The sequence below is a fragment of the Mobula birostris genome, chromosome 2 (assembly GCF_030028105.1).
Source record: "Mobula birostris isolate sMobBir1 chromosome 2, sMobBir1.hap1, whole genome shotgun sequence".
In the NCBI taxonomy this organism is placed as follows: domain Eukaryota; kingdom Metazoa; phylum Chordata; class Chondrichthyes; order Myliobatiformes; family Myliobatidae; genus Mobula; species Mobula birostris.
Window position 1 is genome coordinate 8,538,471 of NC_092371.1, and position 22,352 is coordinate 8,560,822.

At 47.8% G+C, this 22,352-nt stretch overlaps 1 protein-coding gene across 2 annotated transcripts in view; it reads left to right on the forward strand.

The window, feature by feature from the left end:
* The first annotated feature begins 1,712 nt into the window (after positions 1-1,712).
* LOC140211963 (atrial natriuretic peptide receptor 1-like) overlaps positions 1,713-22,352 on the forward strand; it is a 117,612-nt gene continuing 96,972 nt past the window's right edge. Inside the window, exons 1-3 of one of the 2 annotated variants that reach the window (XM_072282258.1) lie at positions 1,713-2,005; positions 2,542-3,249; positions 20,996-21,183. In XM_072282258.1, coding sequence (XP_072138359.1) covers positions 2,547-3,249; positions 20,996-21,183 — 891 coding nt within the window. In that variant the 5' untranslated portion in view covers positions 1,713-2,005; positions 2,542-2,546. Of the gene's footprint in view, positions 2,006-2,217; positions 3,250-20,995; positions 21,184-22,352 lie in introns of those variants that run through there. The other variant, XM_072282248.1, reaches the window with a different exon arrangement.

A 22,352-nucleotide genomic window follows, 5' to 3' on the forward strand; every position in this document is an offset into this window, starting at 1 on the left:
GTGTGTGTGTCTGTGTGTCAGTGTGTGTGTGTGTGTGTGTCTGTGTGTGTGTGAGTGTGAGTGTGTCTGTGTCTGTGTGTGTGTGTGTCTGTGTGTCTCTGTGTGTGTGTGTGTGTGTGTGTGTCTGTGTGTCAGTGTGTGTCTGTGTGAGTGTGTCTGTGTCTGTGTGTGTGTGTGTGTCTGTGTGTCTCTGTGTGTCTGTGTGTCAGTGTGTGTCTGTGTGTGTGTGAGAGTGTGAGTGTGAGTGTGAGTGTGTGTGTCTGTGTGTGTGTGTGTGTGAGTGTGAGTGTGTGTGTGTGTGTGAGTGTGAGTGTGAGTGTGAGTGTGTGTGTGAGTGTGTGTGTGAGTGTGAGTGTGTGTGTGTCTGTGTGTGAGTGTGAGTGTGTGTGTGTGAGTGTGTGAGTGTGAGTGTGTGTCTCTGTGTGTCTGTGTGTGTGTGTCTGTGTGTCTCTGTGTGTCTGTGTGTGTGTGTCTGTGTGTGAGTGTGAGTGTGTGTGTCTGTGTGTGTGTGTGAGTGTGAGTGTGTGAGTGTGTGTGTGTGTGTGTGAGTGTGAGTGTGAGTGTGTGTGAGTGTGAGTGTGTGAGTGTGTGTGTGAGTGTGAGTGTGTGTGAGTGTGTGTGTGAGTGTGAGTGTGAGTGTGTGTGTGTCTGTGTGTCAGTGTGTGTCTGTGTGTGTGTGTGTGAGTGTGAGTGTGAGTGTGAGTGTGTGTGTGAGTGTGAGTGTGTGAGTGTGTGTGAGTGTGAGTGTCTGTGTGTGAGTGTGAGTGTGTGTGTGAGTGTGAGTGTGAGTGTGAGTGTGAGTGTGAGTGTGAGTGTGAGTGTCACTATGGATTCCCAACATCTGCAGAACCTCATGTGCTTATGATGCTCATTTGCTGGGGTTGATCGCTCTGCTTCTCATTCTAAAGATCCTGCTTCACGCTAGAATTTCCAGCATATCCTGTTTTATGTTGGACCGTTCGCATAAATTAATTAAATCTCTCCTCAGCCGCCTCTGTTCCAGCAAACATAAGCTAAACCCGGCCAATCTTTCCTCGTGTGTAAAATTCTTTGACCCTGGCCACATCTTCCTAATTCTGCTCCTATGTCTTATTGTGTTATGGTGTCATAAATCAGCCCCGCAATCTCTGTCCAGCTATCTGTCGTTCCTGCATCGCAGTTCCCAAAACAATACGCACGATTCCAGCTGTGAGTTCGTTAGGGTTGTGTACAGTTCCCGTCGCAGCCTTTCGCATTAAAAATAGCTTCCTTGTGTCTTTTCAGATTCTGCTGTTAAACCGCCTCGAATTTATTCCCTTTTATTACTGAATCCCGTCAGGTTATGATGCAGTAGAAACAGATAACAAAAAAAAAAATCACATACAAGATGCCAGAGCAACTCAGCGGGTCAGGCAGCATCTGCGGAGGGAAAAGGACAGGCGACACTTCGGTCACCTGGGCTGCAGAGGAGCTGTTGAATAGTGAGACGCAGCACTTTAAGGATTAATCTGCATTTCGGTAAACTCTGGAATTCAAACTCTCGGAGTTAAGAAGCTGTATTAATACTGCAGACGTTTGCCAATTTGTGCGTGGGACGAGGAGGGTCTACATTTGGCACTGAAAGGGTTACCAGCGCTTGTTTCCATCCAGGCTCACGCTGTCACTCAGACCCCCCCCCCCACCCCGCTCCCTTTCTCATTAGAAGCGTCTAACAGTAAATGCCAAGCGATCACGGGGCCGAGCTATTCCAAGCTGAGCCTGGCATTATTCGAGGAGACGGAACCGGCGAGCTGAAACTGTGCGTCTGTCCTGTGTAATGAAAATCCGCAGCCCCTTCCTGCATAAAAACCATGGACTGGGCTTGCATAAGTGCACGGGCTTCCTGTGAGAGAGCGAGAACGAGCGCCCGACCGGTGGAATGAGGTCCCTCGGACTTAAAGGGACTGGAAGCATCATTTTGAACTGCTTGTAGACTCCCCTTATCAGAGAGGAAATCAGCTGGAGATTGGAGAGGAGGAGGGGGAAAGTACGTAAGAGAGGAGGTTAAAGGAAGAGAGAGTGTGCGAGATAGAAGCAAATGAAGGCATGCATGTGACGAGGAGAACTCAGCCGCGCTTGTGAGACGGGAGGGAGAAGAGAGGAACAGAGGGGAGAGAAGGCGGACAGAACGCTCGCGTGTGTGTAGTCTGAAAAGGAAGAAGGAGTGAAGGGAGGGGAGAGAAGACGGGGGGGGATGTGTTTCTGAGGGAGAATAAGAAGGCAAACGAGGTGCGTGCTTGCCAAGTGAGGAGAGAAGACGGAGCGGGCGATTTTGTAAAGGGGGAAGGAGGGGAGAGGGAGTATGTGAGAGGGGTGAAGAGAACAGTAGACGAGGTGCATGTGTGTGAAGAAGGGAACGAGAGGGAGGTCAAGTCGGAGGGAGGAGTGTGAGAGAGAGGAAGAGAAGAGGTGCATGCGTGTGTGAAAAGGGGAAGGCGACAGCAGAGAGAGGGGGCCGAGGGAGTGTGGTTGTGGAGGGCAATGGTGAGTTCCAGGTGAGCACTGTTCCCGTCTGTTCCCCAGCTGGGATGGAGTGGGTTGCTGCCGCCGCGCTCCTCTGGACTGTCCGCGGCGCGTCTCAGCCGGACGCCGCCCCTGGGCTGGAAACGCTGACCATTGCCGTGGTCCTGCCCCAGAACAACACTGCCTACCCCTGGACCTGGCAGCGGGTGGGCCCGGCCATCCGCCTGGCCCGGGACGCCATCAACCGCGACCCCGCCTTGCTGCCGGGCCACCGCCTCCGCTACGTCTTCGGCAACTGCGAGGACAACCAGGGCATCTGCTCCGAGAGCATCGCCCCGCTGGTGGCCATGGAGCTCAAGTTCACCAACGATCCCGACGTCTTCGTGGGGCCGGGCTGCGTCTACGCGGCAGCCCCGGTGGCCCGCTTCACCGGCCACTGGAAGATCCCAATGGTGACGGCGGGAGCCCCGGCTTATGGCTTCACCCAGAAGTCACGCGAGTACCCGCTGCTGACGAGGAGTGGGCCCTCGCACGGCAAACTGGGCGAGTACGTGGCCCACCTCCACCGGCGCTTCAACTGGACCAGGAGAGCCCTGATCATCTACAACGACGAGAAGGTCGACGACCGTCCCTGCTTCTTCGCCGTGGAGGGCCTCTACCAGGAGGTGCTGGCCTTCAAGAACCTAACCGTGGTCTACATCCCCTTCAAGGAAAGCAAGACCGTCGATTACGACTACCTCATCCAGGAGATCATACAGAAAGGCCGCAGTGAGTACGCGCGCCTTTGTGGGAGCGGTTGCAGCCATTCGGCCCGTCAGCTCTGCACCGGCCGCTCACTATTCCTTTCCCACGGCCCCGAGATTTGTTTTCATCCATCTGAGAGCTCTTAGTGATTTTTGTTTCCACCGACACTTATAGGTAGCGAGTTCCCGATCATCTCTGTTCATATTTACCTCACTTTGTCCATCTTTCCCATAATACATCTCTTGTTCATCGATGTAAGTAAGGGTTCTATGGGTTAAGCTATTTTCCTAACTCATCCAACTCCCTCTTAACCATCTTCTTCCCATCGCCCTCCGCCCCACTGCCTGCATCGCCCTCCGCCCCCCCTGCCTCCATTGCCCTCCCTCTGGCAAAATTCCCTTCTCATTCTCCGTCTCCTTTCGCTATCTCCATCCCCCACCTCACTGTTAACATCCCCTCCATCTCCCCCTCCCTTTCCCCATCCTTACCACCTCTATTCCTCCACCTCCACCCCTTCTATTCCCCTCTCTCCCATGCCTTTCCAGTTCCAGTTTCTCTTCCATTCAACCATTCCCCGTGGAACTGTTTCACATTCCTGTCACTCTACAGGGAAAATAATTCCCTCAACATTCTGTAACTTCTGTTAATGCCCCTCTTCCCCTTCTTACCGCATCCCTAATTTTTTTCTCTCCCTTTCCCTCTCACATTAACTCCTTGCCCATTCTCCATCTTCCTCTGGTGCTCCCCTCCCCCTTTCTTTCTCCCAAGGCCTTCCTTCCTATGATACTCTTCCTTCTCCAGCTTTGTATCCCTTTTGTGAATCAACTTCCCAGCTCTTAGCTCCATCCCTCTCCCTCCTGTCTTCTCCTATCATTTTGGATCTCCCCCTCCCCCTCCCACTTTCAAATCTCTTACTATCTCTTTTTTCCGTTAGTCCTGACGAAGGGTCTCGGCCCGAAAGGTTGACTGTACCTCTTCCTAGAGATGCTGCCTGGCTTGCTGTGTTCACCAGCATTTTTTGTGTGTGTTGCTTGAAATTCCAGCATCTGCAGATTTTCTCATGTTTGCCCCTTAATTCTCTGTCATATTTACCAGGAGCTATGTTATAATCCCCAGGTGTTCCATTAAATACCCATTTTAATAAAATATTATACACACACACACACACTATATATATGCATTTAGTGTGTGTATATATATATATATATATATGTGTGTGTGTGTTAAAATGGATGTTTTACAGAATAAAAAATTTTGGAGATCGCACTACTATTTCAAGTACGGGGTTGTCTATTGATGGGTCCTCAGGAGGCTGTAGGGGCTGATCTGGGAGCCACATATTCTGGCACAGTGTGGACAAGAATAAGTGGTGGCTGTGTTTAGTGGTTAGGTTTGGTTTTTCAGTCTCTCCTTTCACAGCTGCCCCCTGTTCTCTGTAGCTCTATATATATATATATATATATAGAGAGAGAGAGAGCGCGCCACATGTAGTGTATACATGAGAGAAAGGGAGGAGGGATCAATAGTTTCCTCTGATTTCTCCCTTGCCAAAATCTAGACTAGACTATCTAGTACACTCAGCCCTCTGTGCCAATACTGCCATTTAATGGGATTGTGATTAGTCTTTGAGCTCACTCCCATCTCTTCACCTGTTCTCATAATACAACCCAGTGGGTCATGCAGCATCTACAGAGGGAAATGGATAGTCAATCTTACTGGTCGAGATCTTTCATGTGGACTGCAATGTTACTCCGCATTCGAGGATCCTCAATGTCTTCCATCTTCTCTCTGTTTCCTTAAGGCCTTTGGATAACAAAAATCTTCCACAAAGGCACAAGAAAATAGCCACCAGGTCCCTCACCTTTCAAGTCAAGTGAAGTTTATTGTCATATAACTATATACATGTATATGATGTACATAACCATACAACCTACATAGAAACAAAACAATATTTCTCTGAGACAGGGTGTAAAGCACAGTAGTACACATAACACACAATAACTTACGAAGGTAAGGATAAAATCTACAGATAAATCACTTATAAATAACAAACTAAAGTGCATAAATTAAATATTGTAAGGTACAGAACAGATTAACCAGTGACACTTTGACTACAATGCGGCAGGGAGTTCAGAAGCTTAACGAGCTGAGGGAAGAAACTGTTTCCCATCCTGACTGTTCTTGTTTTTATGATTCAGGGTCTCCTTCCTGATGGTGGAAATCAAAGAGGATGCTGGATGGATGGGTGGGATCCTTAATAATACTAAGGCCCCCACATACACAGTGCTCCTGTTAAATGTCCCCGATGGATGGTAGGGAGACCCCCATGATCCTCTCAGCTGTTCCCACAGTCCATTGTAGAGACTTCTGGTCTGATCCTCGACGGCTCCCATTCCAGATGGAGATGCAACTTGACAGGACGTTCTCAGTGGTGTTCCTGTAATAGACAGTTAAGATTGGCGGGGGGGGGGGGGGGATGTGGAAGCCTGCCTTGCCTCAATCTGCTGCACCTTCTGGTTCAGAGAGGTGATGTTAAAGGACCAGGTGAGGTCATCGGTGATGTGAACTCACAGGAACACGGTGCACCTAATTCTCTCTATGGTTACGCAGAGGGGGATGGTCTGTCTGCACCTTCCTGGAGTCCATAATGATTTCCTTTGTCTTCTCTATGTTCAGGTTTGTGTTGTTCTCACACTGATCCACCAGCACATGATTATAGCTGCTCCTAGTCTCGACTCGTGTGCCATCAAACACTCTGCTGAGAAACTCAGCAGGTTGGGCAGCACCTTTGGAGCAGGGTAGGAATTGTCATTTGGGTCGAGACCCTTCATCAGGATTCCTGAGTCCTGATCGAGGACTTTGACCTCACACATGAATCATTCTTTTCCATGAGGAGCAGAATTGGGGCTTTTCTCCCACCGAGTCTGTGCTGCCATTCCATCATGGCTGATTTGATTTCCTTCTAAATCCCACTCTCTTCCCTTCTCCCTGCAACCCTTACTAATCAAGAACATGTTGACCTCTGCCTTAAATATACCCAATGACTTGATTACGAGGAGAAAGCAGGAAAATGGGATTGAGAGAGAAAACAAATCAGCCATGATCAAGTGGTGGAGCATACTTAATAGGCAGGATGGCCTGGTTCTGCTTCTAAGTCTCATGGTCCAATGGAAATCCCATCTCTGTTCCCAGCCAGTGTTTAGAGTCATAGAACACTACAACATGGAAACTGGCCCTTCAAACCATCGAGTCTGTGGCAAACTATTATTCTGTCTCATCCAATTGACCTACAACTGGACCATAGGCCTCCATACACCTCCCAAACACTCTTACCTGACCGGGAATGGAACCTGGGTAGTGGCGGTGAAAGTCTCACTGACGCTTAAACCACTAGGGAGCCTGGCAGTGGAAAGTGTTTCTTTCTGTCTGGCCTGTCAGTTCCTTTTTATATCATGGACATTGCATTCAAATCAACTTTTAATCCACTAAATGAAGTCTGTGAAGTTCACTGGGTGTTGAAGTCCACTCTGGCAAATACGTACTAACTTCCCAATTGAGAACAAGTCCCAAGTTCATAGTCATAGTCGTACTTTATTGATCCTGGGGGAAATTGGTTTTTGTTACAGTTGCACCATAAATAATAAATAGTAATAAAACCATAAATAGTTAAATAGTAATATGTAAATTATGCCAGGAAATAAGTCCGGGACCAGCCTATTGGCTCAGGGTGTCTGACCCTCCAAGGGAGGAGTTGTAAAGTTTGATGGCCACAGGCAGGAATGACTTCCTATTACGCTCTGTGCTGCATCTCGGTGGAATGAGTCTCTGGCTGAATGTACTCCTGTGCCCAACCAGTCCATTATGTAGTGGATGGGAGACATTGTCCAAGATGGCATGCAACTTGGACAGCATCCTCTTTTCAGACACCACCGTGAGAGAGTCCAGTTCCATCCCCACAACATCACTGGCCTTACGAATGAGTTTGTTGATTCTGTTGGTGTCTGCTGCCCTCAGCCTGCTGCCCCAGCACACAACAGCAAACGTGATAGCACTGGCCACCACAGACTCGTAGAACATCCTCAGCATCGTCAATCCTAAGTTGTTAGGATGCGATGCCCTAACCAGCAGCAGCTTTCAGCCACCTGAGGGTTTGTAGCCAATTGACACCAAGCATATTCAAGAACAGACAAGAAGGCTATCAAAGCTTGCAGTGTGATCCTGACCACCTGGGAAAATGGGCTAAAATGATGGAAGATGGAATTTAATGCAGATAAGTGTGAGGTGTTGCACTTTGGTTGGACGAATCAGGGTAAGATTTACATAATGACTGGTATGGGACTGAGGAGGTGATAAAGAGGGCTTTTGGCACATTGGTGTGAGGGTCACTAGCAAACTCAAGTACAGGAATCACAGAGACTTCAGCAATTGAAACAAAAATGAAGACTTATTACAGAAATTAACCAGCAAAACAATACAAAATCTCGATGAACTGTAATCACTGACAATACACAGAAGAACTTGATCTGAGTTTCACCAGAGAAGGAACTATAATGGCCCTGCAAAGAGGGGCTGGCAAGCCCACCTGAAATACACCCTGGAGCACACAGGAATTCAGGTCCAGTCAGCCAACATTGATGTCCAGATAAAGCAATAATCCTTGAAGCACCTTCAATAACTCCAAAAGACTGAAGTAGGGTAAATACCGAAAGGCTTTTATTCGCTGTACAATACGACTTCCATGCTGAGTGTCTGCCCCGGGACTGAAGGGGAGGGGCAAGGCGAAACACCTTTATTCAGGGATCTGTGGGAGGAGCCACAGGGGCAGTCAGCAGAGGGCCGTGTCCAGTCAGTTAACCCAGTTACAACATATATATGGTTTACCACAATCCCCAAATCAAAAACTGCAATACCAGGCATTGAAAATACTATGCTAACTAAATTATCCCAAAATGAATAAAAGTGATAAATGCAAAGAGAACTTAACAACCCTCATGATACCACATGAGACACCTGCAGCACAAAGTGAAAACCCAGAGCTAGTTCAAAGACAAACAAATGGTAAACAGCCCATGAGGTGACTGAGAAAATACACTCCACGTACTTACTGATAAAAACAAATCTTTTTTTAAAAAATATAAATGATCCCTGGTTGTGACAATTGGCCTTCATAAATCAGGGCATTGAATGTATGAATTGGGATGTTATGTTGAAGCACAAGACACTGGTGAGACCAGATTTGGAGTGTTGTGTGCAGTTCTGGTCACATCCCTACAGGTGACTTTGAAAGAGTGTAAACTACATTTTTAAAGAATCTCTAGGAAGAGGTACAGTCGATGTTTCAGGCCGAGACCCTTCATCAGGACTAACTAAAGGAACAGCTAGTAAAAGATTTGAAAGTGGGAGGGGGAGGGGGAGATCCAAAATGATAGAAGACAGGAGGAGGAGGGATGGAGCCAAGAGCTGGACAGGTGATTGACAAAAGGGATATGAGAGGATCATGGGACAGGAGGCCCAGGGAGAAAGACGGCGGGGGGGGGGGGACCCAGAGGATGGGCAAGGGGTATAGTCAAAGGGACAGAGGGAGAAAAAGGAGAGAGAGAGAGAAAGAATGTGTGTATATAAATAAATAACGGATGATACGAGGGGGAGGTGGAGCATTAGCGGAAGTTAGAGAAGTTGATGTTCATGCCATCAGGTTGGAGGCTACCCAGACGGAATATAAGATGTGTGTTGCTTGAATTGAGGGAGTTAGATATGGCCCTTGTGGCTACGGGGATCAGGGGGTATGGAGGGAAGGCTGGTGCAGGGTTCTGAGTTGGATGATCAGCCATGATCATAATAAATGGCGGTGCAGGCTCGAAGGGCCGAATGGCCTACTCCTGCACCTATTTTCTATGTTTCTATGTTTCTATTAGCAGAATTCCTCGTGTTTACGTTTTTAAAGAATCTGTTGGGTCTTGAGAACCTGAGTCATAGCGAAAGGTTGAATAGATGAGGACTTTATTCCTTGGAGCGCAGCTGGTTAAGAGGAGATTTGAGAGAGGTGTACAAAATTATGAGGGGTATAGATAGGGTGAAGGCACAAGCTGATGAGACTAGAACTAGAGGTCATAGGTTTAGGGTGAAAGGTGAAATATTTAAAGGAATCTGAGGGAGAACTTGATGGAGACAGGCAAGACTCTTGATCACTTTTCATCCTGAATCAACTTTGGAAAATATACTTTAATCTGGTGAGGAAAGACTTCCTCCAGTCATTCCTTCTCCAATTTTCAGATTCTATAAATGCCAGAAGATACTTTATACTTTATTGTCGCCAAACAATTGATACTAGAACGTACAATCATCACAGCGATATTTGATTCTGTGCTTCCCACTACCTGGATTACAAATATTAAATATTAAAAATATTTAAAATAGTAAAAATTAGTAAATATTAAAAATTTTAATTATAAATCATAAATAGAAAATAGAAAAATGGAAAGTAAGGAAGTGCAAAAAAAACCGAGAGGCAGGTCCGGATATTTGGAGGGTACGGCCCAGATCTGGGTCAGGATCCGTTCAGCAGTCTTATCACAGTTGGAAAGAAGCTGTTCCCATTTCTGGCCGTACGAGTCTTCAGGCTCCTGAGCCTTCTCCCGGAGGGAAGAGGGACGAAAAGTATGTTGGCTGGGTGGGTCGTGTCCTTGATTATCCTGGCAGCACTGCTCCGACAGCGTGCGGTGTAAGGTGAGTCCACGGACGGAAGATTGATTTGTGTGATGTGCTGCACCGTGTTCACGATCTTCTGCAGCTTCTTTCAGTCTTGGACAGGACAACTTCCATACCAGGTTGAGATGCACCCTAGAAGAATGCTTTGTACGGTGCATCTATAAAAATTAGTGAGGGTTTTAGGGGACAGGCCATATTTCTTTAGTTTTCTCAGGAAGTAAAGGTGCTGGTGGGCCTCCTTGGCAGTGGACTCTGCTTGGTCATTTGTGATATTGACCCCGAGGAACTTAAAGCTTTTGACCTGTTCCACTTGCGCACCACCGATATAAATTGGGTTGTGCGGTCCGCTACTCCTTCTGAAGTCAACAAACAATTCCTTCCTTGAATCAATTAAAGAGGACAGATCTTAAAGATTAGTTTTATTTGTCATAGGAACATTGAAACATACAGTGAAGTGCATGGATTGTGTCAATGATCAACACGTTCTGAGGATGTGCTGGGGGCAGCCTGCAAGGGTTGCCATGCCTACAGCTTACTGACCCCAACCCTTTCATGTGGGAGCAAACCAGAGCCACCAGTGGAAACCCACGCGGTCAAAGGGAGAACAAACGAAGTCCTTACAGGGGCGGGAATGGAACACCGATCGTTAACGCTGGTGCTGTAAGGCGATGTACCACCCGCTACGCCACTGTGCCACCCAGAGATCAAGAACTGACCTTGATAGGGGCAAGCAAAATTCATAGACACAAGAAGTTCTACAGATGCTCGAAATCCAGAGCAACGTGCTCACAATGCTGGAGGAACTCAGCAGGTCAAGCCGTATCCATGGAGATGGACAAACAGTCAACGTTTTGGACTGAGACCCTTCTTCAGGGCTGGAAAGGAAAGAGGAGGAAGCCAGAATACAAAGATGGCGGGGAGGGGGTGGAGGAGGGCATGCTAGAAGGTGATAGTCAAAGCCAGGTGGGTGGGAAAGGTAAAGGGCTGGAGATGAAGGAATCTGACAGGGAAGTAGAGTGGACCATAGGAGAAAGGGAAGGAGGAGAGGCACCGGGGGGAGGTGATAGGCAAGTGAGATGAGGTAAGAAGCTTGAGTGGAGAACAGAAGAAAAAGGAGAGGGAATTTTTTTTACTGAGAGAAGAAATTGATAATCATGCCATCAGATTGGAGGCTACCCTGACGGAATTCATAATGATTTTTCACCCTCAATTCACTTTTGAAAATATTACTTTAATCTGGTGAAGAAGCATTTTTTCCATGTTCCCAGTTCTGTAAATGCCACAAGGTGAATCAATTAACCTGCAGGTCTTGTGGTGTTGCTTCAATACATCAATCCAGGGTAACCCCATAGAAAATATCTCTTGCTCCTCTTAATGTATGTGAGTGGAACTAAATTTGATCTGGGAAAAGTTTCCATGTCTGTGGGTGGAACTAAACTTGATCTGGGAAAAGTTTCCATCTCCACAGCGGCACTGTGCTCCACTGCTAAGTATTTCTTGAATCAGCCTGTCCCCTGTGATTTCTTGGCCGGGGTTCTACCACCTTAAGCAATCAGGGTGGAGGCTTTGGAAGTTCTCCTCCAAATTCTGGGCACACTGCCCCTGACACTTGCATGACATCGGGTTTGCTTTGCTCTGCTGCTGGTGGTCTTCTCCCTGTAACCCTTAACCCCCTGACCAATCAAGAACCTATCAACCGCTGCCTTAAATACACCCAATGACTTCCGTCTGTGGCAATGAATTCCACAAATTCATTACACTCCGTCTGAAGAAATTCCTCCTCATTTCAGTTCTAAAGGGGCATCCTGTATTCTGAGGCCGTGCCCTCGGATCCTGGACTCTACATCACCCTTGTGGAGCCTTGCCAACTCTTATCGATGCACCACAGAAAGCATTCTGTCTGGATGCATCGCAGCTTGGTTTCGCAACTGCTCTGCACGTGACGACAAGAATCTGCAGAGAGTTGTGGACACAGCTCAGCACATCACAGGAACCAGCCTCCCCTCTGTGGACTCTGTCTACACTTCTCACTGCCCCAGTAAAGCAGCCAGCGGAATCAAAGACCCCTCCCACTCATTACATTCTCTCTTCTCCCCTCTCCCACTTGGCAAAAGATACAAAAGCCTGAAAGTACATATCAGCAGAGTTAAGGACGGCTTCTATCCTGCTGTTATTAGACTCTTGGATGGACCTCTTCTACAATAAGCTGGTCTCTTGGCCTCACAATCTATTTCGTTATGATCTTGCACCTTATCGTTTACCTGCTCTGGACTTACTCTGTAGCTGTTACACTTTATTCTGCATTGCTGTTGTTTAACCTTATTCTAGCTCAATGCACTGTGTAATGATTGGATCTGTATAAACAGTATGCAAGACAATATTTTCACTGTATCTCAATGCATGTGACAATAGTAAACCAATGCCAATACCAAATACTATCTCTATTCCCCACTAGCACCACTTCCTGTTATTCCCATCTCTATCCAGTCTTCCCCTGAACCCCCAACTGCACCCTGTGAGACTATTTCACATTCCCTTCACTCTAAGGGTTAGGCTGTAAATTCACATTCCTTCACTGTCTTTATCTGTGAGGGACTCCTTAAAAACAACCGGGAGAGTCTAGGACCGGAGGTAACTGCCACAGAATAGAAGGATGTTCCTTTAAAACCGAAATGAGGAGTAAATTCTTCAGCCAGAGGACAGCGAATCTGTGGAATTCTTTGCCCCAGACAGAGGCCAAGTCGTTGAGTATATTTAAAACAGAGGCTGATCTCTATTTCCTGAGGAGACTGAGGTCCTTTAACATCTGCCGGACGATGCTGAGGATGTTCTATGAGTCTGTGGTGGCCAGTGCGATCATGTTTGCTGTTGTGTGCTGGGGCAGCAGGCTGAGGGTAGCAGACACCAACAGAATCAACAAACTCATCTGTAAGGCCAGTGATGTTGTGGGGATGGAACTGGACTCTCTCACAGTGGTGTCTGAAAAGAGGATGCTGTCCAAGTTGCATGCCATCTTGGACAATGTCTCCCATCCACTACATAATGTACTGGGTGGGCACAGGAGTACATTCAGCCAGAGACTCATTCCACCGAGATGCAGCACAGAGCGTCATACGAAGTCATTCCTGCCTGTGGCCATCAAACTTTACAACTCCTCCCTTGGAGGGTCAGACCCCCTGAGCCAATAGGCTGGTCCTGGACTTATTTCATAATTTACTGGCATAATTTACATATTACTATTTAACTATTTATCGTTTTATTACTATTTATTATTTATGGTGCAACTGTAACGAAAACCAATTTCCCCCGGGATCAATAAAGTATGACTATGACTATCATCAGTAATTGTACAAAATGCTAGAGGGAGTCACAAGGTTGACAGGTTCTTGATTAGTAAGGGTGTCAAACGTTGTAAGAGAAGGCAGGAAAAAGAATCAGAATCAGGTTCAATATAACTGGGATTTGTCGTGAAACTTGTTGACTTTGCAGCAGCAATACATAGTAATAGAAAAGAAAAAACTTGAATTGCAGTAAATATATATACATTAAATAATTAAATTAAATAAGTAGTGCAAAAATAGGAATAAAAAAGTAGTGAGGTAGTGTTCATGGGTTCAATGTCCATTCAGAAATTGTATGGCAGATGGGAAGAACCTGTTCTTGAATCACTGAGTGTGTGCCTTCAGGCTCCTGTACCTCCTTCCTGATGGTAGCAATGACCTGGGTGATGGGGATCCTTAATGATGGATGCTGCCTTTTTGAGGCATCGTTCTGTGAAGATGTCCTGGATACTACAGTTGAGAGGGAATAATAAACCAGCCATGATTGAATGGCAGAGCAGACTCGATGAGCCCGGTGGATTAGCCCTGCTCCTGTGTCTTATGGGTCCAACAACTGGTGGCGTGACTGAATTTTTAGTCCCTTTTCCTGATGTTTATTTCCATGGCTCAGTGTACTATTTGCTAAAGGAATGCCCTTCCTACATATGACACTTTGTTAGGACTGTCCCCCCAACAGGGTGGCACTGCCTCACTGCTGCCCCTTCAGCAGGGCATCACTCCCTCAGCGTTGCCCCCGGCAACAGGGTAGTTCTTCAACCATGTCCCTCCAGCAGCGTAGCACCACAGTCAGTACTGCCTCTTCACACTACCCCTCTTTGTTCTGTCCTCCACTTGTTTTCAACTATGTCTTTCATTTTTTTTGTTGCTTTTGCACAGTTTTTTCATTGTATAGTATAATTTGAAGTATGATCTATGTGTAATTTATATTCTGTCTATACCTATGCGGCTATGATGCTACCACCTGCTTTTCATGGTTCTGTACCACATCGGACTTTGCACATAAAATAAGACCATAAAACATTGGATTAGAATTAGGCCATTTGGCCCATTGAGTCTGTTCTGCCATTGAGTTATGGCTGATTTTTTTTCACCCCCATTCTCCTGCCATAACACCTCATACTAATCAAAAGCCTATCAATCTCTGCTCTAAATAAATTGAATGACTACACAGCCGAAGAGTTCCACAGATTCACCAATCTCTGGCAGAAGGAATTCCTCCTCCTCTGTTTGATAAGGACATCTCTTCATTCTGTGGCTGTACCCTCAGATCCTAGACTGTTCTTCTAGGTTGGGTAAGGCGACAACTAGATGTCATGGGTTGAGGGTGAAAGGGGAAAACTGAGGGAGAACTTCTTCACTCAGGGGATGGTGCAGGTGTGGGACGAGCTGCCAGTGCAAGTGCTGGATGTGGGTTCGATTGTAACATTTAAGAGAGGTTTGGACAAGTACGTGGATGGGAGTGGTATGGAGAGTGATGGTCCAGGTGCGGGTTGATGGGACTAGGCAGAATGACGGTTCAGCACAGACCGTTTCTCGTCCAGAGGTTTCTTATGCCATCTCCTTAATAATCTCCCTCCGTATCGTCTGCAAATTTAACAACCGGATATTTGGTGTCTTTAGCAAAGTCAGATATATAATCTGTAAAACAATTGATGAGACTCCACATCAAGATACCATTCATTACTGTATATCTCACTGACAAGAAAAGGGCCCATTTAGACCATTCACTGTTTAGATTCACCATTCAGCTTGCTGAAGCTCACTAGTTTCCTAGCTTGCTAGCTGGCCAATCGTCTGTCTAATTCTAATGTTACCCCTGTACCCTGAGCTTTTTCTTTGTACAACAGATGCCCCTTTGAGGAGCGGTCTCATCAACAGAGAGGGCACGGTAGCACAGTGGTTAGCAGAATGCTCTACAGTACCAGCAACCTGGGTTCAATTCCCACCACAGCTCATAAGGAGTTAGTACGTTCTTCCTGTGACCCCCGTGGGTTTCCTCCGGGTGCTCTGGTTTCCTCCCCCACTCTAAAGACATACCCGTCGGTAGGTTAATTGGTCATCGTAAATTGGCCCGTGATTAGGCTAGGATTAAATTGGGGGTTGCTGGGCACTGGGGCTCGAAGGGCTATATAAATAAATAAATTTGTCTTGAGGAAATCTAAGTAGAATATATCTACTTGCAAAGGATTGTGAGGAATGCTGAGGGGAACATGGGGGTCTCTCTTCCACGCATCAGAGATATTTATCCGAGCGCTGTGTACTCAGGACCCTTAGCATTGTCAATGATCCCTCCAGTCCTTCCAACAATCTCTCCCACCTCCCATCAGGCAGAAGGTACCATAGAGTTGGGACAAGGACTGTTAGGATAGGAAGCAGCTTCTTCTCCCGGGCAGTGAGACCACTGAATTTCCTTCCACCAGCCAGGTCTCATCATGTATGAAGTGGCAGTTATACTGTTTACCTTTGAACTTGAGTCATAAATGCACTTCATGTGTTGTGTGAGATGTACTGTGTTGTGCACCTTGGTCCAGAGTAATGTTGTTTCATTTGGTGATATACATGTTGAATGACAATAAACTCAACTTGAGCTTGGATATAGCTCCCCATTTCCCCTTTATCCAAAGCACATCCTATTTCTGCAAAGGACTGTAGTAAATTGTCCAAACTCGATTTCCACTTCACAAAACATTGTTGAATTTGCCTGCTTACCATGAAATTTGTTAAGTACCTTGCTATGAGGACTTTAATAATAGCCTCTGACAACATCATTAGTGTTTCAAGCACTCATCATGCTAAAGAACCGAACATTCTGCGTGGGCTGCTGAGATGGAAATTTACTGCTCGGTTGGTTGTTCACTCTTCAGGGACCAACATGCACAGTGTTCCCAGGATCTGGTGTGCTAGCAAGTGCTGAGAGATTGATCTAAGGACCCACCAAGAGAGTCCCATTGCCAGGGGTGTTGGGGGGGGGGGTTGTTGGCAGCCTACCACCCTAGCCCCAAAGGAGCAAAAGGAACACTCACTGCCAAAACCCAAACAGCAAGATAATCCCACAGATAGAACATAGAACAGTACAGCACAGGAAAGGGTCCTTCAGCTCACAATGTTGTGTTGAACCAGTTAAGATGCCAAAAAATTCTGCTATTAAAAACTGGGCAAAAAATAGCCAGGATTTTTAGGCGGACCTGAGTCAAAGTGTCGTTGGCAGAACACTCTGTCCTCAGTAAGGGCCTCACGTTTGTCCCCCTTCGCCCACACCTCAGCGAGTTCCGTGTTCGCCATGATGCGGAACTTTACTTCCGCCATCTCCGTCTCCGAGCTTACTTCTTCGGCAAGGACTCTTCCACCCCCACCGATGGCCCCTTCTCCCGTCTTCAACCCTCCTCTTCTTCATGGACACTCCGCTCTGGTCTTCTGCCTGCTCTGGATCTCTTTATCGCTAATTGCCGACGGGACATCAACCGTCTCGACTTCACCGCACCTTGTCCCCATTCCAACTTCACTCCTTCGGAACGCTCTGCTCTCCACTCCCTCCGCACTAATCCTAACCTTATTATTAAACCCGCCGATAAGGGGGTTGCTGTTGTAGTCTGGCGTACTGACCTCTACCTTGCCGAGGCACAGTGACAACTCACGGATACCTCCTCTTATTTACCCCTCGATGGTGACCCCACTAAGGAGCACCAGGCCATTGTCTCCCACACCATCACCGACTTTATCCGCTCAGGGGATCTCCCATCCACTGCTACCAACCTTATAGTTCCCACACCCCGCACTTCCCGTTTCTACCTCCTACCCAAGATCCACAAACCTGCCTGTCCTGGCTGACCTATTGTCCCAGCTTGCTCCTGCCCCACCGAACTTGTTTCTGCATACCTCGACACGGTTTTATCACCCTTTGTTCAATCCCTTCCGACCTATGTTCGTGACACTTCTCACGCTCTTAAACTTTTCGATGATTTTAAGTTCCCTGGCCCACACCGCTTTATTTTCACCATGGATGTCCAGTCCCTATATACTTCCATCCCCCATCAGGAAGGTCTTAAAGCTCTCCGCTTCTTTTTGGATTCCAGACCTAATCAGTTCCCCTCTACCACCACTCTGCTCTGTCTAGCGGAATTAGTCCTTACTCTTAATAATTTCTCCTTTGGCTCCTCCCACTTCCTCCAAACTAAAGGTGTAGCTATGGGCACCCGTATGGGTCCTAGCTACGCCTGCCTTTTTGTTGGGTTTGTGGAACAATCTATGTTCCGTGCCTATTCTGGTATCTGTCCCCCACTTTTCCTTCGCTACATCGACGACTGCATTGGCGCTGCTTCCTGCACGCATGCAGAACTCGTTGACTTTATTAACTTTGCCTCCAACTTTCACCCTGCCCTCAAGTTTACCTGGTCCATTTCCGACACCTCCCTCCCCTTTCTAGATCTTTTTGTCTCTGTCTCTGGAGACAGCTTATCCACTGATATCTACTATAAGCCTACTGACTCTCACAGCTATCTGGACTATTCCTCTTCTCACCCTGTCTCTTGCAAAAACGCCATCCCCTTCTCGCAATTCCTTCGTCTCCACCGCATCTGCTCTCAGGATGAGGCTTTTCATTCTAGGACGAGGGAGATGTCTTCATTTTTTAAAGAAAGGGGCTTCCCTTCCTCCACTATCAACTCTGCTCTTAAACGCATCTCCCCCATTTCACGTACATCTGCTCTCACTCCATCCTCCCACCACCCCACTAGGAATAGGGTTCCCCTGGTCCTCACCTACCACCCCACCAGCCTCCGGGTCCAACATATTCTCCGTAACTTCCGCCACCTCCAACGGGATCCCACCACTAAGCATATCTTTCCCTCCCCCCCCCCCCCCCGCATTCCGCAGGGATCGCTCCCCACGCAACTCCCTTGTCCATTCGTCCCCCCCATCCCTCCCCACTGATCTCCCTCCTGGCACTTATCCGTGTAAGCGGAACAAGTGCTACACATGCCCTTACACTTCCTCCCTTACCACCATTCAGGGCCCCAAACAGTCCTTCCAGGTGAGGCAACACTTCACCTGTGAGTCGACTGGGGTGATATACTGCGTCCAGTGCTCCCGATGTGGCCTTTTATATATTGGCGAGACCCGACGCAGACTGGGAGACCGCTTTGCTGAACATCTACGCTCTATCCGCCAGAAAAAGCAGGATCTCCCAGTGGCCATACATTTTAATTCCACATCCCATTCCCATTCTGACATGTCTATCCACGGCCTCCTCTACTGTAAAGATGAAGCCACACTCAGGTTGGAGGAACAACACCTTATATTCCGTCTGGGTAGCCTCCAACCTGATGGCATGAACATCGACTTCTCCAACTTCCGCTAATGCCCCACCTCCCCCTCGTGCCCCATCCGTTATTTATTTATATACACACATTCTTTCTCTCACTCTCCTTTTTCTCCCTCTGTCCCTCTGAATATACCTCTTGCCCATCCTCTGGGTCCCCCCCCCCACCGTCTTTCTTCCCGGACCTCCTGTCCCATGATCCTCTCGTATCCCCTTTTGCCAATCACCTGTCCAGCTCTTGGCTCCATCCCTCCCCCTCCTGTCTTCTCCTATCATTTGGATCTCCCCCTCCCCCTCCAACTTTCAAATCCCTTACTCACTCTTCCTTCAGTTAGTCCTGACGAAGGGTCTCGGCCTGAAACGTCAACTGCACCTCTTCCTAGAGATGCTGCCTGGCCTGCTGCGTTCACCAGCAACTTTGATGTGTGTTGCCAGGATTTTTAGGTGGTTATTTTGATTCCACTGCTCATTCCCGCTACCTTCTCTACTGCTTTGTTGAAACCAGGCGCTGACTGGAGGAGCAACATCTCCTCTAAGGACACAGAACAGTACAGGCCCTTCAGCCCACAATGTTGTACCAACCTCTCAGCATACTTCAAAATCAATCTCTTCTGCACTCTCTCAAAAGCTTTCACATCCTTCCTATAATGAATCAGCCAGATCTGAACACAATACTCCGTGTGGTCTAAGCACAATTTTATGCAGCCACAACATTACCTCATGGTTCTTGAACTCAGTCCACCAACCAATGAAGGCCAACACACCATAGGCGTTCTTAAGCACCTTCTCAACTTCTGTGGCATCTTGGAGGGATCTGTGGATCTTCTGGATTCCTCGGTTCCTCCACATAGTTAAGACTCCTGCCATTGTACTCTGTGTTGATGTTCGATCTTTCGAAATGCATCACTTCATACTTTTCAGATTGACCTCTATCTGCTACTTCTCAGCCCAGCTCTGCATCCTGTCTATATCCCATCATAACCTACAACCCCTCTGTTCCTCCATATTACTAAGAAAATCCTGTCTTGGTAATCTCCGACCAGATGGCATCAACATTGATTTCTCTAGCTTCTGGTATCCTCTCCCCTCCCTCCGTTATCTTGTGGCCCCATAACCCGTTCTCTTTTCCCTCTCCTGGCCTTGCAACCAGCCCATCACCTTCACCTTCCACCCCCCTCGTTCCCCACCTCCATGGTCTACTATCCTCTCCTATCAGGTACCTTATTTACCCCATTAACTCCTCCACCTATTATCTCCCAGCTTCTCACACTGCACCCTTTTATTTCCTCCTCTCCCACCCTCCTACCTTCTCCCCCTTTCCCTGGATTCACCTACCACCCACCAGCTATTGAGTCTCTCTCTCTCCCCCAGCTCTCTTTATTTTGACCTCTTCCCTCACTACCCTTCTCACTGTAAGGCGCACCCTCTTTACTGGTCGTCCTGCAGTGAGGTGCTCCCTCCTCACTGCCCCTCCCACAGTGAGACACACCCTCCTTACCAGACCTCCCATAGGGAGGTATATCCTCCTCACTGGCCCTCCTGTAGTGAGGTGCTCCCTCCTCACTGGCCCACCCTTAGTGAGGTGCTCCCTCCTCACTGCCCCTCCCACAGTGAGACACACCCTCTTTACCAGACCTCCCACAGGGAGGTGCTCCCTCCTCGCTGGCCCTCCTGTAGTGAGGTGCTCCCCCCTCACTGCCCCTCCCGCAGTGAGACCCACCCTCCTTACCAGCCCTCCCACAGGGAGGTATATCCTCCTCACTGGCCCACCTGTAGTGAGGTGCTCCCTCCTCGCTGGCCCACCCTTAGTGAGGTGCTCCCTCCTCGCTGGCCCACCCTTAGTGGGGTGCTCCCTCCTCACTGCCCCCCCGCAGTGAGACACACCCTCCTTACCAGACCTCCCACACGGAGGTATATCCTCCTCAATGGCCCTCCTGTAGTGAGGTGCTCCCTCCTCACCAGCCCTCCCGCAGTGAGACACACCCTCCTTACCAGACCTCCCACACGGAGGTATATCCTCCTCAATGGCCCTCCTGTAGTGAGGTGCTCCCTCCTCACCAGCCCTCCCGCAGTGAGGCACACCCCATTAAAACTTATGCAGCTCACAGACTGGGTGCTCTGGACTTAGAGGTGTCTTGCACTAGGAGACCCCGAGTAACGGGCCAACTTAGGACTAAGATATGAAGAAATGTCTTTGAACCTCTGGAATTCTCTACTCCAGACTCCACTCAGAGTCTGAAAGATTTCTGCCTACGGTGAAAAAAGCGCAGGAAGAGGGTGTGGGTAGATCAGCTGTGATGAAAGATGGAACAGACTTAAGGGTCTAAATGGCCAACACCCACCCCCACAGCCCTTTTTCAGAAATGAGCTGATATCTGCCTTTGTTCCTCTTGCTCCTGGGCAGTCGTGTACGTCTGCTGCTCTCCCAACACCTTTCGCCAGCTGATCCTGAACGCCAGGCGGGCAGGCATGACGGGCGGGGACTTTGCCTTCTTCCACGTGGACGTATTTGGGGAAAGCCTGCAGAGGGTGCCGCTGTTGCCGTGGAGACGATGGGATGAGGACGACCCTGAGAGCAAGGAGGCCTATGCGGTAAGGCACGCACCAGGGTCATGGGGAGTAGGAAACTGCAGTGGTTTTCCTTGCAATAAACGCCAGAGATTCTGCAGACGGTGGAAATCCTGAGCCCCCCCCCCCCCACACACACACAAAATGATCGAGGAACTCAGCAAGTCAGGCAGCATCTGTGGAGGAGAAAGAACAGACAATGTTTTGGGCCAAGATCCTTCATCCAGACTCACAGTGAAGGGCATCAGCTCAAAATGTGGTCTATTTATTTCCCTTCATAGATACTGCTTGACTTGCTGAGAACATAGAACATTAAGCACAGTACAGGCCCTTTGGCCTGTTTTGTCAACTTTATAGCCTATTCTAAAATCAATCTAATCCTTCCCTTCTACACAGTCCTCCATTTTTTTTTATCATCCACGTGCCTACCAACATATCCCTAATGTATCCGTAATCCAGCATCCAGTTCCTCCAGCATTTTGTGTGAGGTTTCTAGAGGGATGTCTATCAAAGGTTAGTCTGGACGACCAGCATCAATAGAACCATGAACTACTGGAACCACTCAGCAGGTCAGGGAGTGTCCGTGGAGAGAGAAGCAGAGTTAATGTTTCATGTCATTACCAGTTCTGATGAAAGATCTTTGGCCTGAAATGTTCACTCTGTTTCTTGTGCTTATTGAAAGGCAGTATATTAAACGAACCCAGATAATTTTCCCCAGTGTGTAGATGAACCCTGACATGACAGGGTTGGTAAGAGTATGAACGTAGAGCATAAAATAGTACAGCAAAGGAACAGACCCTTCAGCCCAACGTATCTGTGCTGACCATGATGCCTAATTAAACTAAACCCATATATATTGGAGTCAAAATCAGGCTTAATATCACTGACATATGTTGTGCAATTTGTGGTTTTTCAGCAACAGTGCAGTGCAATATATAAAATATACTATATACTATATGTAATATATATTACATGTATATATTTATATGTATGTACAGTGGACAAAGAGAGAGAAAAGAGTGGAAATAGTGAGGTAGTGTTCATGGGTTGGTTCATTGGCTGTTCAGAAATCTGATGGCACCACAGACGGCTGTGGGGGCCAAGTCACTGGGTATGTTTAAAGCCGAGGTTGATAGGTTCTTTGATACCCTGACTAATTAAGGTTACAGGGAGAAGGCAGGAGAATGGGGTTG